Raw genomic sequence first — 25,774 nt, forward strand, 5'->3', positions numbered from 1 at the left:
AGCTGGTTTAGGTGGCTAGCCATATGTTTTAGTTTTGTTTGCGCCAACCCTGGGTTTTAGGCACTATGAAAGTGGTTTGGTTTTAGCAGTGTTCATCACTAATACCATATATTTATTATAAATATTAAATATTATTGATAAATAATTATAACAAATACAATTAATGATATATATATATATATATATATATATATATATACTTTTATTATATTATTTGAAAACTTGAGATCGCATATTTAGGATTTATAACATGCTTAACTTTAGATTAGAAGACTATTTGACTGACCACACCATTAAAAAAAAGAAAGAAAAAGAAATCAACCACAACAATGCAAGATTCCTCCTACATGTTGACAATCTATTTATTGGTTCATCGTATTTACAAAAGTGCATTTATAATAGTGGGGTTTCCAACATTTACCTCTTCTCACAAATATTTAGTTGATAATGACAGCAGTACAATAATCTACCTTAAAAAGCATGCCTTCTTCGGTTGTTGCAGTTCAAAGTAAGCGGTCTTGATCCAATCTAGTTCCAGGCAGGCACACCTGGTATACTGTATAGCTTGAGGGACAGAGACACTGCACAAGGCACTTTAACTTCACCTACTCTTTCTCTCAGTTCATGAACAGGATTCAAGTCATCATTAACCTAAATGAAAACCTTAACCAGCAAAACATTCATCCTCTCTAATATACGTACACTCACGTTTGTAAAAATCGTTCTTATTTCTGATCATCATTTGTACATTTCTGCATGAGCTGTTTATTTACTAGATTGCTCCTCATTTAGATTTGACAGATTTTGCAAGAGACGATGGGGTTGGGGGATGGAAAGAAACAAAAGCAACAGTCCAAATTATATTATACTTTCTTATTAGCATAATCTGACAGACTGGAGAGAACAAAAGGCTTAACACTATATTATAGTATAGATTCTTCTCAGTTTTTCAGTAGATTTGTCCAAGTGGAGACCACTGGAGCTGCGGGGATTTGCAAAACCATGAATCCATAATGTTCATCCGACAGCAGGCTGTAAGAACTCATTCTGCAGGCTAGCGTCTTTTAGCGACTGATGCATCATTGACATGACTGATCCAGTAGGGAAGAGGAGCTGGTGAAGAATTATGGGATCAGACGAGCAGGGTAGTGTAAGGGGAGCGGTACAGAGAACTGTACAGTTTCAACAAAGCGAGCGGTGTGAGGTGGTGTGAGAGGAACATGGCAGCGGATATACAGCGGGCCCTCAGAAGACACTTTCAGCTTCTTCTTGACTTTGAGTGCTGGATTAGCCATTGAAGTGTAATGTCTGTGAGAATCAGGGGACATAACAGTGTCATGTAAGTATAACAGACTAGAAACTTCAAACAGCAATCTCAACTCATCCTCATGGAATGTTACTTACCAATGTTATCTTTTTCTTTGCAGGAAATCGAGTAGCAGCAGATCTCCCGGTCTTGAATAGCTGCCAAGTTCCTAAAGAAGTAGAACATGAAAAAGGATTTTATATGGTATGGCATTTCATTTCAGGCTGACTAGTTATTTCAGGAATAGATGTAAAAAAAAAGAGTGTATTCCAGAAACAGGAAAATATAGAAGCAGATACAACTCTTAGCCAATAGATGGCAGTAATTCTTGCAACAACATGAGACCCCCAAACCACATGACCTTTCCATATCATGCAGACAGATGGTTAAACTCTAGTCTAGATATTGTGACTCATCTCACTTTCACACAATTCTTAGAAAACACAAAAATGCTCAATCTGATCCAATGTTTTTATTTTCTTAAATAAAATGCATGAGATACAAATTAGAGATAGAAGATAGAGATAGAAATTAAACTGTGTGGTGTTGTTTTTTCTAAATAGAGCATTCCTTTATAATGAAGATAAAAAATAAATAAACTGGGAAGAGCAGAGCCAGTAATGCAATTTCCTAATTATTATAATTATATTAAGTTTTCTATTATGCTAAGTCAATCTTATTAGCATCATATGATTTGGTAGAATATAATCAGAGGCTATATGAGGCAGAGATAGTCCAATCGTACATGAATGGAAGAAATCATAACATTCAATGTGGCATCATAATGTTCAATATTGAAACAATGTTCACAAAATTGTATGTATCAGTATTTCTCAACTGGTGGGTAACAACCCAAAAGTGGGTCACACAAGAAAAAGTAGGTTGCGGAGAGTGTGGTCAAAGAAACAACAACAATAACAAAAACCTAATTGTAAGTGTTTTTCTGACGCAAGACTTTTATTTTGAAAGACATGTGTTAATACTGACGACACTTCTGTCAGACCCAGTTTAAGTAAAGCGTGCCTAAGAAAAAATGCATTGTCCTGATAGAGAAACAGTAATATACAAAGCTATACTGGTTAACAATTAAATTTGAGATGTAGTAAGTAAATTTTCAATAAACATTTTTTTTTATTATTTGCACTGATAAATCAATTTAGGTATTGTCATTCTGATTTAATGTAAACTTTAATTTTAAAAAAGAAACAGGGAAGCATCTGCATGTGTGGTGTACAGCTCCTTACATTTTTTCAATTAGCTGTTTCTCATCCAGCGCATTGGGTAGATCTCTCTTATTGCCAAGCACCAACACCTAAAAGATGAAGACATCCATAGGAACTTATGGAGTGAAGATGAAGATATGTTTGAGCAATGATTTGGGAAAGAAACAAGGAAATGTCTTACAGGGATTCCTTGCAACTGTGGCTTGTCTAAAAGATTGTGCAGCTCATTTCTGGAAGCTTCAACCTTCTCCCGGTCTGCTGCATCCACCATGTACCTTTGAGAAAAAAATGCACATTTTTTAATTTTTTTGGTAGTGTTAATACTTTCCTCTTTCCCTTGCAGAATATGGATGTAGAGATACTTACACTATTGCATTGACCCCACGACAGTATCGCTCCCACATGCTTCTGAACCTCGGCTGACCTCCTATATCCCAGATCTGCACAATAATCAAGACCCACGTTAGTTTCAGTGTTTATTATTTACAACTAAACTTGCATCTTATTTTTCTCCTGAATGCAAAAAAAAAACCAAGACTCTTAATTAAAATGGACCAAACCTTGATGGTGACGTTGCCTTTTGTGACCTTCCTCATGTTGAACCCAACCGTTGGAATCATGTCTTCGCTGAACTGGCCTGACTGGGGGGATAATACAGCACATATTAACAACTCATGGACTTAGACTTGTTTGTGGTGAAATGTTTCCATTAATCTACCTAAAATAACTTTACTTTTGTTTTGTTTTTTGACGCCCAATGTATTTTCCTATTTCTGTTAGTGTAGGCCTGCAGTGATTGGTACTGTAGTTAAGGGCTTCCCATCAGAAACATTTATTTGATCTATGATTCATATTGAAAGAAACCTCAAGACCGCTCTGAGAAATTTCCGTGGTATATTGCCATTTACTGTACTAATCTATGGAGAGTCTCAAATTCAGGCCATTGCCACAGTCAACTCTGAAAATTCTGTGGCAATATAGTGATTATTATACAATTACAATATTTTGCGATTCTAATAAAACTTCTTGCATTCCTAATGTTAATTCAAACAATACACTCAATCTAAATAAGAAATTTGACCAACCATTTAGGAATCAATCTTTAGTAGTCAGCAATCACAGTATTTTAGTCACATAATAAACACTTATTAATATTACTGACCTGGTTTAGACCTGCCTGAATTTTGAGGCAGGTCTAAACCACAAGACTACCTCTCCAGTTAGGATTAAGTTTTAACGTGGTCTGCCTTTAATGGAAAATTCCCCTGTAAAAACACTTTCCCTTATTAGCTTTTGGCCTGCAAAACTTTCTTTCTAAACATTGGGACCACCACAAAGTACTCTAACACACTTATTCAGTTCTTGACTGCATAATAACTGAAGAGAATATACATGTAGACCTGCTCAAGATTACGTTATCAACATCTCTGGCTGCTCGGCTCTTGCAGCTAATAGTAAACAAAGGGTTACTGAGTCAGCACACTATCTCTGTCTGACTCTGAACAGGGGAAAAGATAACCAGTCCCTTCACACTATCAGCCATCATTACTCAGAAAGATCCAGACAGATTTTGGAAAGTAAAAAAAAACAAATCCCACGGCACACTAATGCACAAACATGCATTGCTATAAATGGCATATTAATCTGGATATTGTATTTAAAGTCAGACTCACATTTAATGTTAAACTTAAGTCAGTAAGAGAACACAATACAGTCATACAAGTAGTTATATGATGTTGTTTGTGACGATAAAACAACAAATTTACATATTGTCGCTGTTTAATTATTTTTTAAATAAATAAATACTGGTTTTGTGGCTTTATACATGGTCCGACACATGCACGAGTCATTATAAAATGAACATTTTATGAAAATCAAGCTCAGATGGAGTTGCATGGCTTTTAACCAGCGAATGACAGAGATTTGTCTGAGGCAGTATCTCTGTTTAAAACAAAACAAAAATAGCCAGAATCATACAGCTGTAGTGGGCGCTTAGTTTTTCGTGTTGTTCATTACATGTGCAAAGGCTACTTAAAACAGTACTAGTCGGCAAACACAACACTCTTCTCTGCTCTTTGAATATATTAAACAGACAGTGCTTTATAGACAGTGTTTCTTGAGTAAAGAAAATGCTGTACTTAATCAAACATCAGTTCTTTATTTACGCTTGCATTGCAAACAAGAATAGACTCTCCAAAACGTGTGTGGCAATTCATTCACAAAAGACAGTGTTGGGAAAGTTCACTTGAAAGTTCACGTTCTACATGAACTAGTTCAAAGTTCAGTTCACAAATTTTAAAATGAACTAGTTCATACCGGTAGTTCTTTATTTTCCGTATGTTGCTGCAAGCTATTTTTTTTATGTATTGTATATTGTATTTTTATCTATCTTTATATTCTATACAACCACGGACAGCTTATTTTATCGGCGGGCAAAGTTTGCACAGAAATGCAAGATATTTCCCATCCTCACCGACCCTGTCTTAAAACTGATAATACGACGCCTCCTCACTGCTTTGTCGACCTTTTGCTGCTTTTTGTTTTGATGACTGGTGGCTGGTGTTGCCAGATTGGCCGTTTTTTCGCTACATTTTCACACACATATATATATATATCGCTACATATATACAGGCCTGTTTAGTGTGTTTTAGCTGGGTTTTCGCCTGGAAGGCTCTGTTGAAATCTGAACGTAGCTAAACTGAGAGAGCGTGCGTTCACAAACACCAGAATGAATGATTTCACAGTAACGTTCATCAGGCAGTAATACAGTCCTTTCAGTTCACGTTTACTCAAATTATGAACGAGTATGAACTATCGCTCAATGAACGCTTTCAGGCACAACACTGACAATAGAGGCAGGTGGAGTTATAAAGTTTGACCGACAGTTGAGGATTCAATGGAGTTACGAGTAGGCCTGCACGATTAATTGGAATTAATACTAAATTGCGCCTAAACCGATCAGTGCGATTATTTAGCTTGTCAGTGAAGCACGGCTCTGTGATCAGTAGTAAAGGCTGCTCCATCTAAAAGCACTGCTTGTTTGAGTTGCTTATAACCTGCATTTGAAAAAGTAACAAGCGTCAAACATCTTTCCAAAAATGAGAAGCATTTACATTGTATCACATCAATCGAGTGTTTGAAATAACTGAGCTAATGTGGTTTATCAATAAAGAATGACGATTTATTATTTTACAGTTTTCTATACAGTGATAGTCTATGTCAATTAGCACTGCATTATAAATAAATGATAAAAAATCATCATGAAAATATCCGAGAAGGCTTCAAGAACTGGAGGGGGGAAAAAATCGCAGCCTTTGTCATATCGATTACTCGTGTAGCCCTACTTGCGAGGTTTAGTCACAAGCTCGTAAGACTTTCATTGGTCAAATATTTTTAAAATCAACATTATTTGACCTATAGCATTGATTTTTAAAAATAAAATAAAACAAAAAATATGAAATATAGAAACAAGGTGACAGTGACTATATTTTCTTATATCGTAGCATTTATTTATTTGGCATCTGATACTTTTCCACGGCACACCTGACAACCTGTCACATTGTGTGCTGCGGCACATTGGTTGGGAACAAGCAGGCAGGTGCAAATGGGACATTGAGTGCACAATCTCTCGCATCTCTGTGCCTTGATGAAAACTTAATTGCACTTGTTACTCCATTTGAACAATTAATGAGATACACACTATGGTCACCTCAGGAGATGTGATTCCCACCTGAAGCGCTAAAATGATTACACAGCAAGAGTTTTTATAGAGACGATGGGGTGAAGACAGAAAAAACTATTCCCCTGAATGCTATGAGCCAGCAATTCACTAAATGATGCATAATACAAATTTAGCTGCAGTATGTCTCCACAGAAAACACTAAATAAATAAATAAATAAAAATCGACATGTGTGTGTGTGCAGTCTTTGTATTATGCAGTCTAAAGTGGTTTTGTGTACCATACTGGTTTAAATATAGGCTATACTTCATTACACTAATAAATAGCATCATGATGATCATTATGTCTCTTTACATAGAGGAATTCCTATTTACTAAATGATCAAGATGCTTGTTTAAAGCCACATGACCAACTCCTGCAATGATTCAGAGTTAAGGTGGACTGCCTTGATGAGAGAAAGTCCTATATGTCTGCTTTTCCAAGTCTAGTAATAACATTTCTAGCAGTTATTATCAGAAAACACAGCTTGTTTTTATTCCATCCTATATTCCGAAAGGAACTCCTTGAACTCTATTATGCTGCATTGACCCAACTCACATCTAATGTCAAATCTATATCTCTACATATCAAAGTCCTCTTCAGTTGAAAAGAATGAAAACAAATAAACACCAGAAATATGTCCAACCAATGAATATATTACATGATGCAAAACACAAAAATTGACCAATGTGACCAATTCATGTGAAGTTAAGGTGATGAATCTGACTAGTCTCGTTTTATGAATTCCCTTCCTTCAGCATACTCTGAAGCTCAAGATCTTCTGCATGCCTAGCATGCTTTTGATTTAAAAGAACTCTCCCTCAAAAGGTCAATTGGACCTTTTCAGAAGAAGATCATTTTGGAAACAATATCAAAAAAATCCACACGATTTGACAATTTGAGGGAAGTGGTTTCAGAAGAGAGAACTGCAAATATAGGCAACACATGAGGCCAATGCTTACACTGAACACTTCAGCCAACAACTAATGCGCCCTAAGCATTTTTAGCAACACAAATAGCATTTTGAAAGTTGGTATACCACATTGCATTCAAACATTTTAACCTTACAGTGTCTAGTCTTCTAACATGGTAAATAAAAAAAAAATAAAAAAAAAACAATGAACAACTGTGACAACTTAAGCACATTTAGCTTACTCGTGCACCAAATCACATGATGGAGGACGTCACTTGACTAGGAAGGAAGAACTGCATTAAAATGTTTGTGAATCTTGTGACTAATGCCAGAAAGTAGAAACATAACGTACAGTGCTTGCAAGAACAGATAATGAAAGTACTTGTTAAATTGGGATTAAGAATTATCTTGCAGAACAAGTACTACAGTACATGCTTGATTCAGAGTATGAGGTTATATATATATATATATATATATATTTTTGCCTCAAGACAAAGGAGGTCCAGTTAGACACAGGGGATGTGTCTAATCAACAACATAACACAATGCAATGCAGATAAAAGAAGGATTATTTGGAATGAATTATTAGTCACATATAGGATTATGCAATTAAAGAGACAGTTCACCCCAAAATTAAAATGTTGTCATCATTTAATCAACCCCAGATTGTTCGAAAGTCCTGCATGAGTTTCTTTGTTCTGTTGAACACAAAAGATGATATTTTGAAGAATGTTGTAACTAGACAGTTGACAGTAGCCATTGACTTCCATAGAAAAAAAATACTATGGATGTCAATGGCTAATGTCAACTGTCTGGTTACCAACATTTGTTTATTTTAAATATTTTCAAAATATCTTCTTTTGTGTTCAACAGAACAAAAAAAACTCACATAGGTTAGGAACTACCAGAGTGAGTAAATTATGACAGAATTTTCATTTTTGGGTGAACTATCCTTTTAATACTACAAGTATAAAGTTACACTGCCTTTCCTGTATATGTACAAAGATGAAATCCTGATGAATTTTTTTTCACATTGTTGGTACATTGTTAGTGTTACCATGTACTGTCACTTGCTGTTTGCAGGTAAGCAGTAGTATACATGTGTTTATGATGATTGTGTTATATTTAATTGTTATTATAAATAGTAGCAAGTGGGTAAATTGCATGGATGATCATTTCACGTCAACTGATCCATATATGTGTGTGTGTGTGTGTGTGTGTGTGTGTATATATATATATATATATATATATATATATATAAGACTGATACATCTAGAGCCTTCACGTCATCATATTTACAAAAAGTGTTGTTGATTTCTTGTATAACATATTTTTTATTATAAAAACGACTGAGTGCACCCTGAAAGCTGAGAACACCACATTGGGTTGTACATTCACATGCTTGGAATAGGAATACATAACACACCCGGTTTGTTTCACAGAAAGAAATAGTTTTAGAAATGTAGTTTTCTCTCTAAAACTGTTCAAAAATGTTGCAAAAACAAAACTGTTCCAGGGTTAAACTGAGCTGACATTATAACAAGATTATAGGGTCTAATATATGTGTACGTGAAGCAAATTTCACAGAATGTAACGTTATACGGTAAACTGTCAACTGCTGTCAACACAAACCATCGCCTACCTACGCAATCAAATTATTGATGCTCATCTGGGAGCTAACGTTAGCCGGTTAGCTTTCCCAAAAACGTTGATTTACAAATTGAGTTGGTCTTTTCAAGTCGTTTACTGTGAATTTCAGCAAAATTAGCTTCATTGTCTGTTAGTAAAGCAAGTATGTTAATTGTCTGTTGTACTAGACTGACATTCAGACTCTTAAATTTGTTAAACTTAGCTCATGCTAACCGCAGAAATACTCACCGCGATTACGTTAACAAACGTCGTTTTGCCCGAATATTGCAGCCCGACGAGGGTTAATTCCATTTCTTCCTTCCAAAAGAGAGCCTTAAACCAGTCCAAGAGGCGGTTAATGAGTGCCAACATTTTGATGTAAGATTTTTTCAGGTCTGTGTTGGTTTGGGCAGTTTGCAATGTTTTTCACCACTAGAAACGTAATGTAGTGTTTGGGAGGAACTGACCGCTGTCATATGACTGACTGTGAAACGTTTGCGAACTGAATGTGTGTTCATACGCGTTGAAGCTGCGCCACTTATGCGCAGGCATGTGCAGTCAGCTGCGCCACTTATGTGCAGTAAGACACATTTTAGCGAATCGGTTCCTTCGAAAAATTCGTTACAAAAGAGCCAAAACAGTGATTCGTTTGTGTCATAAGCACAGTGTGGCATTTTACAATCTCAACAACGTTAAAACAAAACCATGTGTAGGCTACTAGGCACATACTTGTCTTTTATTGTTTTAATTTGTCTTATAAGTTTGAATCTAAGAATGATCAATGTGTTATATTAATATTGGTTAATGTTAGTTAACGTAAAAACAACTAAAACAACTGTTAGTTCAGGACAAGTTTGTTAGCTAAATATAATAACTTTTAAATAAAAAATATTAAAAATAACAAAGATTAATTAAATAGAAGCATTTTTAATTGTTAGTTAATGTATAACATAATTAAAACGGAACCTTATTGTAAAGTGTTGCCACTTTATTTTAATTTCACATGTCAGTTCAATGTATTGTTCCCATTATAGGCTACAGCTCATAAAACTTAGAACATAAAACAAAAAAACAGTTACAGTTCCTTTCTAAAAAAAAAAAAAAAGAAAAGAAAAAAAAGTCTTTGCACATTGTAACTCTAATGCTGCTAATGACCATAAATTAATAACTGCAAATAAACCAAACAAATGGCAACAAGATGACGTGTTGTTTAGCAATTAAAAGTATCCAAGTGATGGATTTTATATCAGAGAACATAGTGCATATTGATACAATAAATATAATGAATAATAGATGTGTTTGACAGTCAAATAAAAACAGATGTGAAAGTGAGACAACCTTCCTTAAAGCAGAAATAGCTGCAAGCAGACAAAGCAAACTATACAGGTATGTCATATTCACACATGTGATCAGAAGAACATTAATAAGACAAACATGAAGCATTAAATGCTGGTCGTTGTGCCATTTATTCTTTGGTGCTACTGTACTAATAAGACATATTTCTCTGTTCATTACCACATACCAAAGATTTTACCTGTTAAAAAAAAAATACATTTGTAATGTTTAATTATTACTTGCTTAAAGGGGTGGTTGATTGCGATTTCACAGTGTGTTATGTTGCTGTTGGCCCATGAACATTATCTGCAAAGTTGCAGCACTGAAAGTTCAGTGTAAGCAGAGATATTACAAATCTTTTAAAAATCAGGAAGTTTAATGCCTACAAAAACGACTCGAATGAGACTACAATGGGTTTTATGTAACTAACCCATACATTAGCATCAACCCGCCCTCCGGAATATGCAAAAAAGGGCATGGCCATACTTCTGCGGCTCGTCGAAAGTGTGTTATGTTCATCCAGCTGTCAGGTCTTCTGTGTTCGGGCTTCCCACGGACGTTGTAGTTCGTCAACAATGGATACAATTTATGTTTGATTATGTTCCTGAAAATTACAATCGTAATAGCTCTTTGTGCTGCACATTTTACGGGAGACAGCTTCCATTATCTCCACAAGTTCAATGCCGGATTCAACAAGAAACTGTTACTAAAACATGAAGCAGTTCCAACTTTAAAACCAGAGGCAGCAGTTGTTGGGCCACAACCTGTAAGTAGGCTAAGACTTCATCATTTTAAATGTATTTGCATGTATAATTTCAGATGTAATGTTTTAGTTTTATCAAATGCAGCGCTGGCTTTATAGCCACTTAGTTATGCTATTTTGTGTCTACGACAAACGTGTACAAACATTTTGGACCTGAATTTGTTAATGTATAATTTTGTAAATGTATTTTTCATGTACACACACACACACACACATATATATATATATATATATATATATACACTTCATGACGTTATTTTTCGATTTGATCAAGAACGTAAACCAATGCCAACGCTGTTTGTAGTAGCCAGTCAGTTCGATGCTATTGTGGAAGATAAACGTGTATAAAGTTAAAACGTGTATAAAGTGTACAAACGTGTATAAAGTGTAATATATATATATATATATATATATATATATATATATATATATAGGCAAATTACCATTCCGAAACGTTTTGTAAGAGCTGTGTTTAGGGAGGTTCTGCTTGACTCTCTTCATCACCGCTTTCTGGGTCTGATTCTGGCTCATACTGATACTGCAGTTTCAACAACATTATGTACCTTTGACAGGAACATATACAACTCTCGCCCATAAAGGTAATGGGTGTGAAATATCTGGACCACGTGCACTAAACGGTTTGGCCAATCACAACACACCGGCCCAAAATAACCAATCTGAGCCGTTTGCCTGTTTCTGAGGGAGTGGTTTCATAGAATCAGGATGTAAACCGGTCGTTCAAATGACAGAGGAGAAAGCGGCTTACAATAAAGGTGAAATTTATGAAAAATAAGACTTAAAAAAAAAGAAAAACCACAAATACTTGTTATATTGCACCCCATAAACACAATCATGCAAAGAAAAGAAGCAGAAAACCACCCCTTTAAATATATAATTCACTAACTGTCATCTGCTCTTTCCTAAAATCTGAAAAGCTGCCCTTGAAAGGTTTAACACTTATAAGATAAAGTTAACAGTATATCCTGACTCCTGAGAGCAAATGATCCATCGAGGCAAAAACAAACAAGTCGTCTTTTCCTACTACTTCAGCTCAAGTCAATCTGTTTTGAAACTGAAGACCATGTAGATCCATTCAGAGTAACAAACCATAGATGTTATACTGCAAATGGAATCCATTCTGTTGTTGTATGTAGATAGTCTGTTCATTGGGTGTTCTTCACATCACAAAGAACATTCAAGGAAAACTGTTGACGTCACACTTGCTATATTCTTCTGATCCCTCCGTCTTAGAGTCAGATCCATCACCCATTTCCTCCTTGGAAAGTTTGCAACTGCATGTATCTGAGGGCAATACATGTGTGCACGGTTTTCTTACTGTGGAAAGATGCGACTATATCAGACATAGGAATTTAATTTACATCAAATAATTGCATATTATATACAACAACACATTTTGGAAATGGTAACTGTTAGCTTATCCAATTCTCATTAGTTGCTTATTAACATGCATATACTATTGGCTGTTTATTAGTACTATAGAGTAAATATTAATGGCGTATTGTGCATGACCATATTTTTACATCCATTAGTATCCAATTATACCAAAACTTAGCAACTATTATACTAATTATTAATAAGCAGCAATTAGGAGTTCAATGAGGCAAAAGTTATAGTAATAGTACAGTCTATGGTTCCTACATGGCAACTAAAGGGTTGACTAAGTAGCAGCAGAAACTTACTACATATATAGACAACTAGAAATCTGACAAGCATGAAATTGTTACTTACATTTTAGGAGCATCTTGTATTTGTAAATTTGGAAAGCAATATACATGATAATAATGAAGCAAGTCAACGCAGTGACTATTAAAGAGGCCACCATGAACGGATGAGACTGGACTGGATTTTCTTGTTTGCCTGCCGAGTTTGGAAAATTTAGAAGAAGTACCAGGGTTGTGTGAGAAATACCTTGTAAGATAACTATTTCGCATATGAGCATGAATAATTTAAGAATCCTCCTCAAAGTCATCAATAAATGCATTGATAATATATTGAAAATTAACTTTGCCATCAAATTAATAAATAACATTTTAAATTATATTAAAATAGAAAGCAGATGAGGATAAGAGATTTCTTTCAAAACCATTACAAATACTGACCCCAAACATTTAAACAGTAGTGTATCATAGGCCTATATTTTTAATTACAAATATGTAATATGAATGGAAATGGAACCCCATAATGACAGTATGTGTTTTAGTAGTAAAATGTACAAACCAGAAGATACACATCTTGCATTGTTGGTCTTGTTTCCAGGGATCACAACACCAACACACCTGATTGTGAAACTCAAGTTAACACCTGATAAACAATCTCAAGGCATTACTATTATTTTAAGAACTTCAATGAAATGTAGCAAATACAAAAATTTACTGTGTATTGGGTTTACACGTGCTGTCCTCAGCATCATAGTAAGAGTAGTTTTGACATGCTGCCATACATTTGTAATTGTAATCAAATTCACCTGTCAAAACACCAGAAAAAAAAATGCAATTGAAGGATTTAAAACAGTTTCATGGACAGTGTTGGGTAAGTTACTCTAAAAAAGGAATTCATTTCTAGTTACTAATTACCTCTTCAACAATGCAATTAGATTACTGTCCTAATTACTTTCTCTAAAAAGTATTTAATTACTTATTACTAATTACTTTCTAAATCCATAAAACCTTAAACTTATGCTTATGCTTAAACTTACCAAACAATTTAAATGGAGAAGGTTACATACTTTTTTACACCAGACGATACATTTGGATGTTAAACCCACTATTGTTTGATTTGGACTTTTTCTAGTTTATACCAGTGGTCATCGGTACTCCAAACATTTTGAATGTCTCCCTTATTTATTTCACATCTGATTCAATCATCAGCTCGTTAGGAGAGACTCCATGAACTGAACTCAGTGGGTGCTTCTCATTTCTTATTTGTGCATCCTCGTTTCCTTTCCTTGCTTCCTTTCCTTGCGTCTCAGCTCCACCCCCTGTAGGACGCGAGGGAAGGAAGCGAGGAAAAGAAAGGAGGACAGAGGAATCGAATAAAAGCTTTTTTATATACATTGGAATATTGATCACTCGAGCGTCACTCCACAGTGTCATCAGCAGCGCTAAAAGGATCTGCGCTTATGTTGTTGAAGTTTGGTTAATAAATTCATAATAAATAAAAATAAAGATAGGCTATACTGTTGAAATATCTGAGATGTGTGGTTTATATAAACTGCAAAGGTAAAGTAAAAATTAAAATGATTGTGACCGATGTGAAGGGGGAGGAGAATTGACACATGCGTCACGTTTAGTCAGTATAACAGTTCCGTGTAGGATGCACCTGTGTATCCTCGCTTATGACTCCTCAGGAAGCCTCCTCACTCCTCGATCCTCGACTCCTCACGGTGCAATTAGAGAATTGAAATGTCCTTCAAGATGGCTGAGCTCGATTGGTTTCCGGGTCATAGGAGGGAGGACGGAGGAGCGAGGAGGCGAGGAGGGATATTGAGAAGCACCCATAGTGTCAGATAAGAGACACAAACAACAAGTCCCGAGGACTGGAGTTGAAACCCACTGGTTTATACCAGTCCAATCTCATGGCGTTACATACGTATTTTAGAGGGTGGTTAATTTTTATGAATTTGTACAAGTGAGCTTGTGCGATTTATCCACCTCATAAAATGCATACGAATTACCGTGAGATCACATTGGTCAATGCACAGTTTGACCCTGAAGAAGACGCATGGGCGTCGAAACATTCATTTTATTAATAAAATAATTTAAAAGGTTCTGCACTCCGTTTCTGCTCCTTGGTCTTAACTTAGACCTTTTTTTTTTTTTTTGGTCGATCCACAGTATTTAGCTCAATTTCTTCGGAATAGTAACTGTTATTAAATTACAGAAATTTAAAGAGTAATCCCTTACTTTACTTTTCTGAGGGAAAAGTAATTCAATTACTTAGTAATAAGTTACACAAAACACTGATCATGAATCACTTTAATGTCTCTCTGTCCTCATGCCCTCTACACACTATGGCCATTAGAAAAGCCCCCAGGAAAGACACACAGAGAGGAGACGTGTCATTTTTGTTTGATTAAATAAATTAAGAATGCCTTACCAAATCTCTTCATTTTATGTCCAGGTGTACAGCTTCTTCTTTTCTCACAACTGCTGCAGTCTTCATTTAAGCACCAACCATTATTACAGAGACATTTGACCTTTTCCGAAGCATGGTTTGGTGGACATTTCTCACACACTATGCCACTGTTCCCTTGCCATGGTTCTTTGGGATGCTCACCTGTCAAAACAAGTTTAAAGTAAGTTTGAGCATTTCTTACTTTAATATTATGATTGTTATGATGAATGTTATGATGATATTATGAGTTTCTCCATAGGGTTCAACCAGGGAACTCCATATGATGTCTCAGGTATCAATTATCTGTAAAAGTGTTTAAATAAATATAATTTAATAATAATGCTATTAAATATAATGCTAATAAAGCTGTAACTCAAAATATAGATATATAAGTTCAAAACATCACCAACTTGAACAATCTAAATGCAATAATCATGAATAAAGAATAAATTACAACGTTTATCATAGTCTTCAGAATATCGGTAACACTTTACAATAAGGTTCATTTATTAAACATTAGTTAATGTATTAACTAACATGAACTAACCATGAGCAATACATTTGTTACTGTTTTTGTTCATCTTTGTTAACGTTAGTTAATATAAATACAGCTGTTCATTGTTAGTTCATAATGCATTAACTGTTAACAAGATTTTAATGAAGTATTAGTAAATGTTGAAATTAACATTAACTAAGAATGAACAATACTTCTTCAGCATTTGTTAATCTTTGTTAAAGTTAACTAATGTAGTTAACTAATGAACCTTATTGTAAAGTGTTACCAGAATATCATACTTACCCAAAGGGCAGGCTTTTATACATGTGTTTCCAAGTTCATACTCGGTGGCCCAGTCACAGTTTATATCCAGACACGATATCCAGCTGCCACAAATACAGAACAGTGTAAAACAAAACCAGAGCTTAGCAGTGTCCATTGTATCACAGCGGTAGATTGAGAATTGCTCTCTGTTTTCATTTCTCAAGTTATATAGTCTGACGTTACACCCACAAAGCAGAGGCGTGAGCATGACGAGGAAGAGCGAGCTAAAAAAAAAAAACAAAGTGCCCTGAGAGTGAGAGCAAGCAAAGACATGTAGCAAGATTTGAATTTCAGTTCTTGTACTCAACTCACTGGAAATCTTTCCAAAGAATTTCTTTAGAAAACATGAGATCTTATGGGGTGGAAGAAATAAATGCTCCTGAAAGTCCTTTTAAGGACAATGTATTTGATGCTGTTATTGGTTGACATGGAGAATATGGCTGGATGTGGATATCAAATATTTAATTAACAGTTTCATAGGGCATGATGTTGTGGGTCATCATAGTCAATCCCAAAATGAAATGTCATGATGTCAACATTTACTCATGTTGTTTCCAAAGTTTGGAGTTTTCTTTCTTCTGAGGAATACAATGGAATAATGTATGTTAAAGTAATTTATTTTTATTCAACTTTTATTACACACTTACACATAAAGGCTATTTATTGGCATCTGTTGTTCCATGAAGAACCTTTACATTAATGTTCTTCGTACTGAAAAAAAAAGTTCTTTAAAGATCTGTTCACTGATTATTCTATGCAACAAAAAAACCCCTAAAATATTAAATTCAGAATATCTTTTGTTATGTTCTTTAAAAAAATGAAATCATTCCGGTTTTATCATGACGCAGTCAATAGGGAAGAGTTAACTATTATTCTGGTGAACCATCGTTCAACTTCTCTTAAATGTCAGCAAAAGTCACAAGTACACACTGCAGTATAGCAGTAAATGGCTGATGACCCTCTATATTAAGGTTCAGTTGGGTCAAGACCAACCAGATGGTTTGGTTGTGCAAAATGCACTCTAGCTAGTGGACAATGTCATGATGATAAAGACATTTGTGTACCTCTGTGATGGGTTTGGCAAAATATTAATTGGGCCCCACCAAAAATTCATAAAGAAATAAAAAATAATTGAGGACTTTTGCCACTTTTTAATTCAGAGACCTAGACATAGATGAAGAGATGGAGAAAGAGAAGAAGAGTGGTATCAATACTGAGCATCACGTCCTTATTGCTGTTGAAGCAGTGGCCTTTTGGTTATGTTCCCTATTGGTTGGTGTATATTTCAACGAATCTAGGAAACTTAAGCAAACCACTATCACCAGTTTTGATAAGCATGACTCAGAGACTAATCACTGTCTGATAAAAACTTCTCCACCACCCACAGAAATGCTCTGCTATGGGCAATAAAAACACCTGTCACCAGTGTTATCGAGGTAATCTGCCTAGAGTAACAGGAAGGACCACTTCTTCAGAAAGGATCTCTTAACCTTTCATTGATATGACAACCGCCGCACCAGCCTGAGAGTCATAAACTGTTATTTTAGTGTCATTTGGATTCAATGTGATCTCGAAAAATGGGTTCCCTTTTAAGGAACTACCACATTGCGTTAGCTGCTGATGCTATGAGGACACGCCCTTTGAGAAACTGGGGTCTCAGGCACGAGTACAAAAACGCCATTCAACGGCTGACGCAGTGCAATGATGCGGCAAGGTGCATCACAGTGTATAAGAAGGGGGTGCCTAAGAACATGTCATCAACTTTTGTCTTCAGGAAGTTGCTTATTTGTGTGCTGTGTGAAGAATATAAAGGTAAGCAAAATACAGTAAGCAGCCCATTGAGGAAACTTTTCTGCTGGCTGCTGAGCCCCGCAGTTCTAGCCTTGCGTTTGCTGAGGTTGGTCGAGCAGGGTTATGGGTGGATGCCTCAAGTGGAAAGGAAATTAGTGAATTACCTTTCCTTCGGGACATACTATGGCAGTATTGCAGGTTTACCAGGCAGATCTGCTCAAAGTCCTGGATCAAGGGGAGGGCGCATCCCCTGAGGCGGTCTTTGAACTGCATATAGCCACAGATCTAGCTCTACGTGCCACAAAGCAGGTGGCCAGCTCTATAGGACCAATCCATGATGGTAGCAACAGAGAAGTATCCGTGACTTAATTTGACAGGGATTCACTCCCTGATGGTGGTGGACAGGTTTAGACAGGCAAGAACGCAGTCGGCACTTTTGAGAAGTATTGGAGAAGTACTGTAAGTTTTGAGAAGTATCCATTGGAGGTCTCAGGCCCCTCCTAAATCGTCTATGCCCTGTCCAGGAATGAGTTCCTGGAGAGAAAAGCAGAAGGCTGCTTGAGTTCCCCCTTCGAGGAATGGAGGACCAAGATGTCGTAATAAGAGAAAGCCACACACAGATTGGGAAGCCATACGCCTTATTCACGGGAGTGCCATCTTTGATTTTTAATGAGAATGAAAGCGAGGCTGTGAGGGATAGACATGCATCTCTTCAATGGGCTGTACTGTTATTCAATGTGTTTTCGAATTGTTCTGCTCATGAAACACTGGAAAAATATCTTTTCAAGAAATGTCAGTTGACTAAAAACTCCCGACAATGTAAGCTGTGGAAAATGTAAGTAATCTAGATCTTTATTCAGCTTTTTACAGCGGATGCCATTGGAAACACGGTAAGTCTATCCCTCACAGCCTCACTTTCATACCTGTCATGGCGCTGCTCTGAATAAGGCCTATGGGTGCAACTAAAGCCAAGTTCACACTACAGAATTTTAAGCCCAATTTAAGCCCGATTTGCAAATCGTTGAGCTCTCCGACAGGTCAGGGTGTTATCGCGTGCAAATCGCGGGGGATTAGCATGTGATGAACGCTTGCCAATCTGTTAGTATGTAAGAGCCAACAACACAGCGAAGACGCTCGCAGACGGCCCACAGACGCGTCGCCAAGCCCAGAAAAATATGTAGCACGCTAGATATCCAGAGCCGTCGCACGACTCAACCTCAGTGATGTCATGAGCTACAGCCAATCATAGCAAGGAATAGGTTGAGGTCACCGGGTAAATCTTATTTTTTCTTTTTTCTTTTTTGCATTTTTTTCTTAGAGCAAATCATCGCGCAAACAGTTTGCAGCACTAGTTTCTGTCTGACATCCATATTTGCGTGTTGTGTTCTCTTCTTCGCTGGGTATTGGCGCACGTGCAGCTTCGTGTCATTTCTGGTTCGTTTTATTGCGTGTTTTTTCGTGGTAAAACATGGTTTGTAGACAAGTTTCTTTACTTTTATATTCTTTGTTTGACCTGTAATTAAACGTAAATTTTACATTTATTTTTTACAAAGACAATTAGAACAAAATCTTTTCTCATGGAAAGCTAATGGATGCTTAAATATCTCTCTGTGTATGAGAGAGAATAAGATGAATCATGCAAGTTTGCATGTCAGCTATGACCTTTACTAAAAGACGCACATGAACCCGCACAATCATACACACAGCACAAAATATTCACACCTCTATCTGACAGCGTCATGAACATTGAAATAACGTTTGCATCTGTATCTGAGCTTATGTGATAATTGTTTTAATAAGATTTCAAGAGGAAAATCCTGAGATTTCAAGACCTTCAAGTAGATTGACGGGAGCGACAAAAAAAATTGTGCACTGTTGTGTATCAAGGGATGTAAAATAATGACACTTGTATTATGCAGCATTTTTTTTTTTTTTTTTTTTTTGATTAACAGGATGTCTAAAAGGGCCCATCAAAACAAAGTATTCCACATGCATTTACTAGCTGATAGCAAATGAGGCTGAAATGAAATGATCGAATTGATCTTTAAGTGATATTTTCTTCTGTATTGAACGCAAATTATCATAAAAGTTATTGAAGAAAAAAAAACAGATGATGATGTCATAAAGAAGAGGTGGTCTGCGTGTACGTCTTGCAGTGTCATTTTCACGTCTTGTGGTTTTATTTAGAGTTCCCCCTTCTCTCTGTGCAAAGGGTTCACCAAAGCTGCCGTTTCAATGCAGGTGACTGTAGTGGTCTAAGTGAAATGTCACGTGCATGAGGTTAATGTTACGAAAGCATGTCTAGCAATGACACATTTTGTACAGTGTTTTTTTTTTTCTTTCGGTTTAGAGTGTGCGTGCTATTACAATTGATGAGAACATGTACGTCACAATAATTGTGATCACACTGCACATCACAGAGTTAATATATATGTTACCATATATTGCAATACTTATGAATTATACAAGCTGCTCAACACTGTACAAAAAAAAATAATGCAAGCAGTTCATTAAAGCATGAAACATGTACTGAATGTAGTTATTTTTTATGTTAAGCTGTTTGTTTAAAATTCTACAAAAATATGCAACCTTTAATATGCAGAATCAAAATGATTATACTAAAACTATTATTTATAAAAATGTATTTTAATAAATTTTTTGAAGTATGCAATTTACAGGGACGTATAACTGTGGCGCTGTAAAGTTAGTTTTCCTTGCCATGAGCGCTGTAAAGTTAGTTTTCCTTGCCATTATGCTATAGTCGGGAGTCTAAATACATTCGTTTTAGCAGTGTAACCACTGTATATTGTATATCTACCATATTGTGAAATTGACAGATTGGTAGCGCGTCAAAGCATTCTAGAGTATAAATATGCAGATATAATGCCACGTTCCAGGCAACCTGTAACTCGTGTTTTTCCAACCTTATACCCGTGAAAGTGCACTGGAACGGCAGTCAAACTCGTGACTTCCCACCCGTGAACTCTAGAGTGATGTACTCCCAGTTACGAGTTCTGACGTCACATAGCCCGCGAACCAATGACAGCCCCTACTTATGCAGCGTTTCTGCATGCGGTACACGGTGAGAATACACTTTAGGACAATATAACGTCAACTAGTTTTCAGTCCATTGAGTGCAACGATAAATATATACCAAATACATTTCCAAATATACAAATAAAGTAAAATAAAGAGTATAACAGCTTATCTTGCCTCATGCGCTATTTTTCCTCCTCAGTTTCCCACACATAAACAAGGAGTAAGCACCTTTGGCGTTAGAAAATATTACAAACGCGCGTGAGCCCCGTAAGGTCCGCCATGCTGGTTTGTTTACATCTACAGTTTGGCGTGAATGACCTGGAATGCAAAGTCGAAATTTAGAAGAATATCAGTAACCAGACAGTTTCTGGTCTCATTGACTTCCATAGTATATTTGTTTTCCGACTATGGAAGTCAATGAGACCAGAAACTGTCTGGTTACTGATATTCTTCTAAATATCAGAAAATCTGCTAAGTGGATTCGAAAATGGTAAAACTCAACAATTTAACTCTAGGGGAGTTGTAAAATGAGCCTATTTCCAAAAAAAAGTGGAGTATCCCTTTAAATGTTTACAATATGGTTAGCCTGAATGCTGTATTGTTTTAAATGTTCCTTCCATGTCAACATTTAAAAATCATTCTGATAAAAAGTTTAAAATCATGCAAAAGTGTCCTTCCAAAATGACAAAGGCCTTGAGTGTAAGTTCTCGTTTGCAACTTTAAGATTTAGATTTAGAGGGACTGTGAAAAATTCAAAATGACTCTCTAAACACATTATTTCAGCTAATTTTGTCATTAGTTTGCAACGGCCTATACTTTCTGTAACAAGAATTCAACTGAAGAATGTAAGGAAAGCGCTGATCTCGTGAGTCGTGACATTGACAAGGCTCTATGACAAGAAAGGGATGTGGTTCATTTTCTTGAACAACAGATGAAGTAAGGAAATGAACAAGTACCAAGATTACCAAGCTCTCAGACCACTATGCTACAAGATTGCATCAAAAATGTGCTGTTCTTCACAAAAGCATGGCAGAGCAGTTATCTGGGCACATTGGGCAGATTAGATCAAATACAAATAAAAACAAACAGGCCTTTAGATCAGGAAGTATCATGACTTTGGTCTGCTCAGCTTTTTCTTGACGTCTGCAACCCACAGATGGGGCTCCTACTTCAAACAGAGAGGAAATTAATATCAGACTATTTTAGCTATATGAACATTCTGCTATGAACAACATATGAAAATATATTTTCAAGCATTCACATGCTTTCTACTCTCACAAAAGGGCTCAATTCTTTGGAGCTGCACGGTCTGTCTGTGACTTTTGTGGTTGTTACCAAATCTGACTTCTCGTTTCAAATCCTTTTGCAAAACGTTTCTGCGCAGAGGTGGTCACTCTCTGATGTAAAATGAGATGCTATGAGCAATCCGGAAAAAAAAAGCGCTGTAAAGCGTCACATTTTATAACCTCCTGTGCGCTGTCCGGGTACTTTTTGACATGAGACTTTGTAAAGTTGTCAACACTTTCTATTAATTGGAATTTAATAATAATTGGAATAATGTGGGGTTTTTTTTAGTGTGGAAAAAAGTCACATTTGCACTGTTTGGCGTCAAAAAGACCCCAGGCAACAAAATGTAATTTTGTAACGAATTAATAATTTCTTTTTAATAAGTAATTTTAGTGGTTTTTGAAATACAAAAACAGCTTTTTATGTAAAATTAACTTTATAAAGGACCCACATTTCCCCCTTTCATGGGGATAACATGGATAATTTGACATGACAAATTTTTGTAAAATGCCAGTAAAACAATCTCACTTTAACTCACAGAGCTCCACTATTTGCTATTTGACTAACTGAGAGACATCTTTACACAAGTTTATCTATTTGGATTTATATCTAATGAAATCATGGTAATACTTGCCTTGCCTTGCCTTGCCTATTAACTAACATGAACTTTCCATACATTTCCTACAGTATTTATCAATCTTTGATAGCATTAGTTAATCAAAATAAAGCTGTTCATTGTTTGCTCATATTAGTTCACGGTGAAATAACTAATGTTAACAAGATTTTGTTAAAGCATTAGTACATGTTGAAATTAACGTTAAAGGAGAACTCCGGCGAACAATAAACCTTTGGTCTAATAAAACATCAGTACCTAGTCAATCATTCTCTAAAATTTGTTTTCATGATAATCGAATGTAAAGAGTTTTATCTCTAAAAACTGTTTAGCATATAATGCTAGCAATGGAGGCATTGACTAAGTAAAAAGAAATTGCTAGTTTATACCACTAACAAGGCTCAAAATAGCCCCACACTAACACAGTAATATAATGAGGGTCCATACATGCAAAACGAAGCATTGAGAACTTTGTAAGTGTACAGACCGTTTAATAAGAAGACACTTTATGAAGACAGTTCACTTCGCGTATACAGACAGAAGCCATCTTAGAAAATAGTCTCGATAAGTCGATCCCCGAACGCCGTTCATACACATAGACATGTACACTAGACCTCACCTTGGCTACGGCAGTTCATTGAAACGAATGCGTCAATAGAGCCGCCATCTTGAAACAGGGGAGCCCCTCCACTTTAATGCATCAGCGTCAAAGTAGTAGACACAGGTCAAACGGAAATAAAATCACCATAAATCATCATGAATGAGATTTTTCTTGTTTTTTTGGTTTGTTCCAAATGTCAGACATGTATTTTTCATTGATTCCAGAAAGATTTTTTTTTTTTTAAACATTCTTCCTAGTTCAGATTTCATCCGTGAACATCATACGCTGCACAAAAGTCCGCCACCATCAATGAATTCAAAGTAAAAGCAGAGATAGCAGCGTTACCTAGCTATTTCCTATGACAAGACCCCTGTTCCAAGATGGCGGCGGTTTTGACGCATGCTTAGAACCCCAAGGTTAGGTAGTGTATATATCTATGGTTCATACAGTTCAGTAGTTCGCTGAACTTCATACAGTTCAGATCACTCAGCACGACGTTCGTGGTTTGACTTTAAAAGTCTTTACATTCGATTATCATGAAAACAAATCTCAGACAACGATTGACTAAGTATCGATGTTTTATGAGACCAAAGGTTCAAAAATGTTAATAAATGCTGTATAGGCTAAGTGCAGTTCATTAGGTTCATGCTAGTTAACTAAAGAACCTTACTGTAAAGTGTTACCGAAATCACATTTATAAGAATAGCATTTTTTTGTATTTAAAACAATGTTTTTCAATAGTTAGGCTACATTATGCTTAGAATCAAATTAATGTTGTCCATTTTTGTCAGAACCAGAAAATTGACAAAATTCATCCTTAAAATCAGTGGCATGCTTAAATTTGAAGAATTATATATAAAAAAAAAACTTGTTTGAAATAAATGAAACTCTAAAGACTTCAACTTTTTCATTTTTTATTCTAATCGTAACATTATTGATAAACTGTAGGGGGATTGTACTAACTTGTACAATCTATAATTGCTGAAGAAATTGGTAAAGACTCCTTTCTAAGCAGTCAAACTTTGCTTTTATTTTAACTTAAAACCAAATAACCAGATAAAAGGTTAAGAATTAAACCGTACACAGCCCTCAGTGTAAAGCACCTGCTTGTGGTTTCATAAGTGGAAGGTGCAGGGCGCCATTTAGCTTTACGGGCAGGAACGTGAGTGCTTGTGCGTGGATGGAAATTTTCAATCGAAAGCTGTCGCCTCCCCAAAACCTCAGAGTGTTCTGCGTTTCTGTAGACACAGGGAAGGGAACATATCGGAAAAAAACATACATGTAGGAGGGGACAATACCATCTCTGACGTTGCTAAGTGCGCATGAAAATGCATGATCTATTCTAAATGTTAGTCCTAGTTTTTATGAAATCAACCAAATATTAACTTTGCGGAGACATTTGAGACCCAATGATTATTTTATTATTATTATTATTACATGTGAACAATATATAGGAACAATACGGTTTTTCTGATATTTATATTGGAGAATATCATAAACAGATTCAGTCCTTTATTTAAAATTGCAGACACATTCCACTGACTGAAAACAACAAGAAATAGAGAAACACTACATAAAATACGATACAATAAAAATATTACTGCCATTTGTTTATGCAGCCCATTTATTTCCATTTCACTGAAACAAAATTGAATAAATAAAGGTAAGATTCTCAGAAGTTGTCCTTTGCCCACTTAAATAGGCTATGGTAAATTAATAAACTAATTCATCGCATTTTTCTCAGGAATGCATGAGTCAGTAGGCTACAGGACATGTTTGTGGTAAACAACTGCGGCGACATGGAAATGACTCTATAAGGTTACAGCATCCAACGATCTACAACAACTGCAATTCAAGTTCAGGCGATGTGAAATTTGCTATTCAAATTCACCAATCAGCAGATTTCAAAGTAGATCTCAAAGGTATGAATTGAAATCAATTCGCGGCTTAAATTAAATTAGCCATCTGAATTCAAATGGATGAGCATTTACACTCAAGTGTAATAAGAACAAAAGTGATTTTTAAAGGAGTAGTTCACTTAAAAAAAAAAAAAAAAAAAAAACTTTTCCTGATAATTTACTCACCCCCGTCATCCAAGATGTCCACGACTTTCTTTCTTCAGTTGAAAAGAAATTAAGGTTTTTGATGAAAATATTCCAGGATTCTCTCCATATAATGGACTTCATTGGGAACCAAACGGTTTAAGGTCCAAAAGAGAGTTTCAGTGCAGCTTCAAAGGGCTTTAAACGACACCAGACGATGAATAAGGTTCTTATCTAGGACCCTTCGAGTCATGACTCTAAAAAAGATTCGTTCATTTTGATGAACGAGTTTGAACAGGAGAGTCACGAACGCGCATCGCAGAATAGAGCAAGGCGAGCATTTGTGCTTATAAAACCTAAACTTTTTTATTTATTTTACAAATGACCAATCGTTTCGCTTGATAATTCATTGTCTGGTGTCGTTTAAAGCCCTTTGAAGCTGCACTGATACTCTCATTTGGACCTTGAACTGTTTGGTTCCCATTGAAGTCCATTATATGGAGAAAAATGCTGGAATGTTTTCATCAAAAACCTTAATTTCTTTTTGACTGAAGAAAGA

At 35.9% G+C, this 25,774-nt stretch overlaps 2 protein-coding genes across 2 annotated transcripts; both read right to left on the reverse strand.

Moving 5' to 3' along the window:
- Positions 1-957: 957 nt before the first annotated feature.
- On the reverse strand, positions 958-9,271 carry arl8ba (ARF like GTPase 8Ba). Its single transcript, XM_039689570.2, has 7 exons — positions 9,040-9,271; positions 3,090-3,170; positions 2,896-2,969; positions 2,711-2,804; positions 2,551-2,618; positions 1,405-1,475; positions 958-1,308 (listed from the first exon to the last, which is right to left on the reverse strand). Exons 1-7 carry the CDS (start codon positions 9,160-9,162, stop codon positions 1,259-1,261), a joined length of 561 nt encoding a protein of 186 aa, XP_039545504.1. The 5' UTR covers positions 9,163-9,271; the 3' UTR covers positions 958-1,258.
- A 966-nt stretch (positions 9,272-10,237) lies between these two features.
- tnfrsf18 (tumor necrosis factor receptor superfamily, member 18) lies at positions 10,238-16,007 on the reverse strand. Its single transcript, XM_039689051.2, has 6 exons — positions 15,822-16,007; positions 15,005-15,184; positions 13,283-13,373; positions 13,127-13,185; positions 12,638-12,766; positions 10,238-12,223 (listed from the first exon to the last, which is right to left on the reverse strand). Exons 1-6 carry the CDS (start codon positions 15,955-15,957, stop codon positions 12,084-12,086), a joined length of 735 nt encoding a protein of 244 aa, XP_039544985.2. The 5' UTR covers positions 15,958-16,007; the 3' UTR covers positions 10,238-12,083.
- Positions 16,008-25,774: the final 9,767 nt, after the last annotated feature.

The sequence above is a fragment of the Pimephales promelas genome, chromosome 8 (assembly GCF_988280905.1).
Source record: "Pimephales promelas chromosome 8, fPimPro1.hap1.1, whole genome shotgun sequence".
NCBI classification, from domain to species: domain Eukaryota; kingdom Metazoa; phylum Chordata; class Actinopteri; order Cypriniformes; family Leuciscidae; genus Pimephales; species Pimephales promelas.

Bases quoted from the DNA above. Each gene is read 5' to 3' on its own strand.
- arl8ba (XM_039689570.2), bottom strand. From the start codon at position 9,162: ATGTTGGCACTCATTAACCGCCTCTTGGACTGGTTTAAGGCTCTCTTT. The intron at 2,619-2,710 runs GTAAGACATTTC...TTCATCTTTTAG, and splicing joins CACAGTTGCAAGGAATCCCT to GTGTTGGTGCTTGGCAATAA. The intron at 1,309-1,404 runs GTAAGTAACATT...TGATTCTCACAG, and splicing joins CAAAGAAAAAGATAACATTG to ACATTACACTTCAATGGCTA.
- tnfrsf18 (XM_039689051.2), bottom strand. From the start codon at position 15,957: ATGGACACTGCTAAGCTCTGGTTTTGTTTTACACTGTTCTGTATTTGT. The intron at 13,374-15,004 runs GTAAGGCATTCT...GTGTTTTGACAG, and splicing joins ACATAAAATGAAGAGATTTG to GTGAATTTGATTACAATTAC. The intron at 12,224-12,637 runs GTAAGTAACAAT...ATCTTTCCACAG, and splicing joins ATACAAGATGCTCCTAAAAT to TAAGAAAACCGTGCACACAT.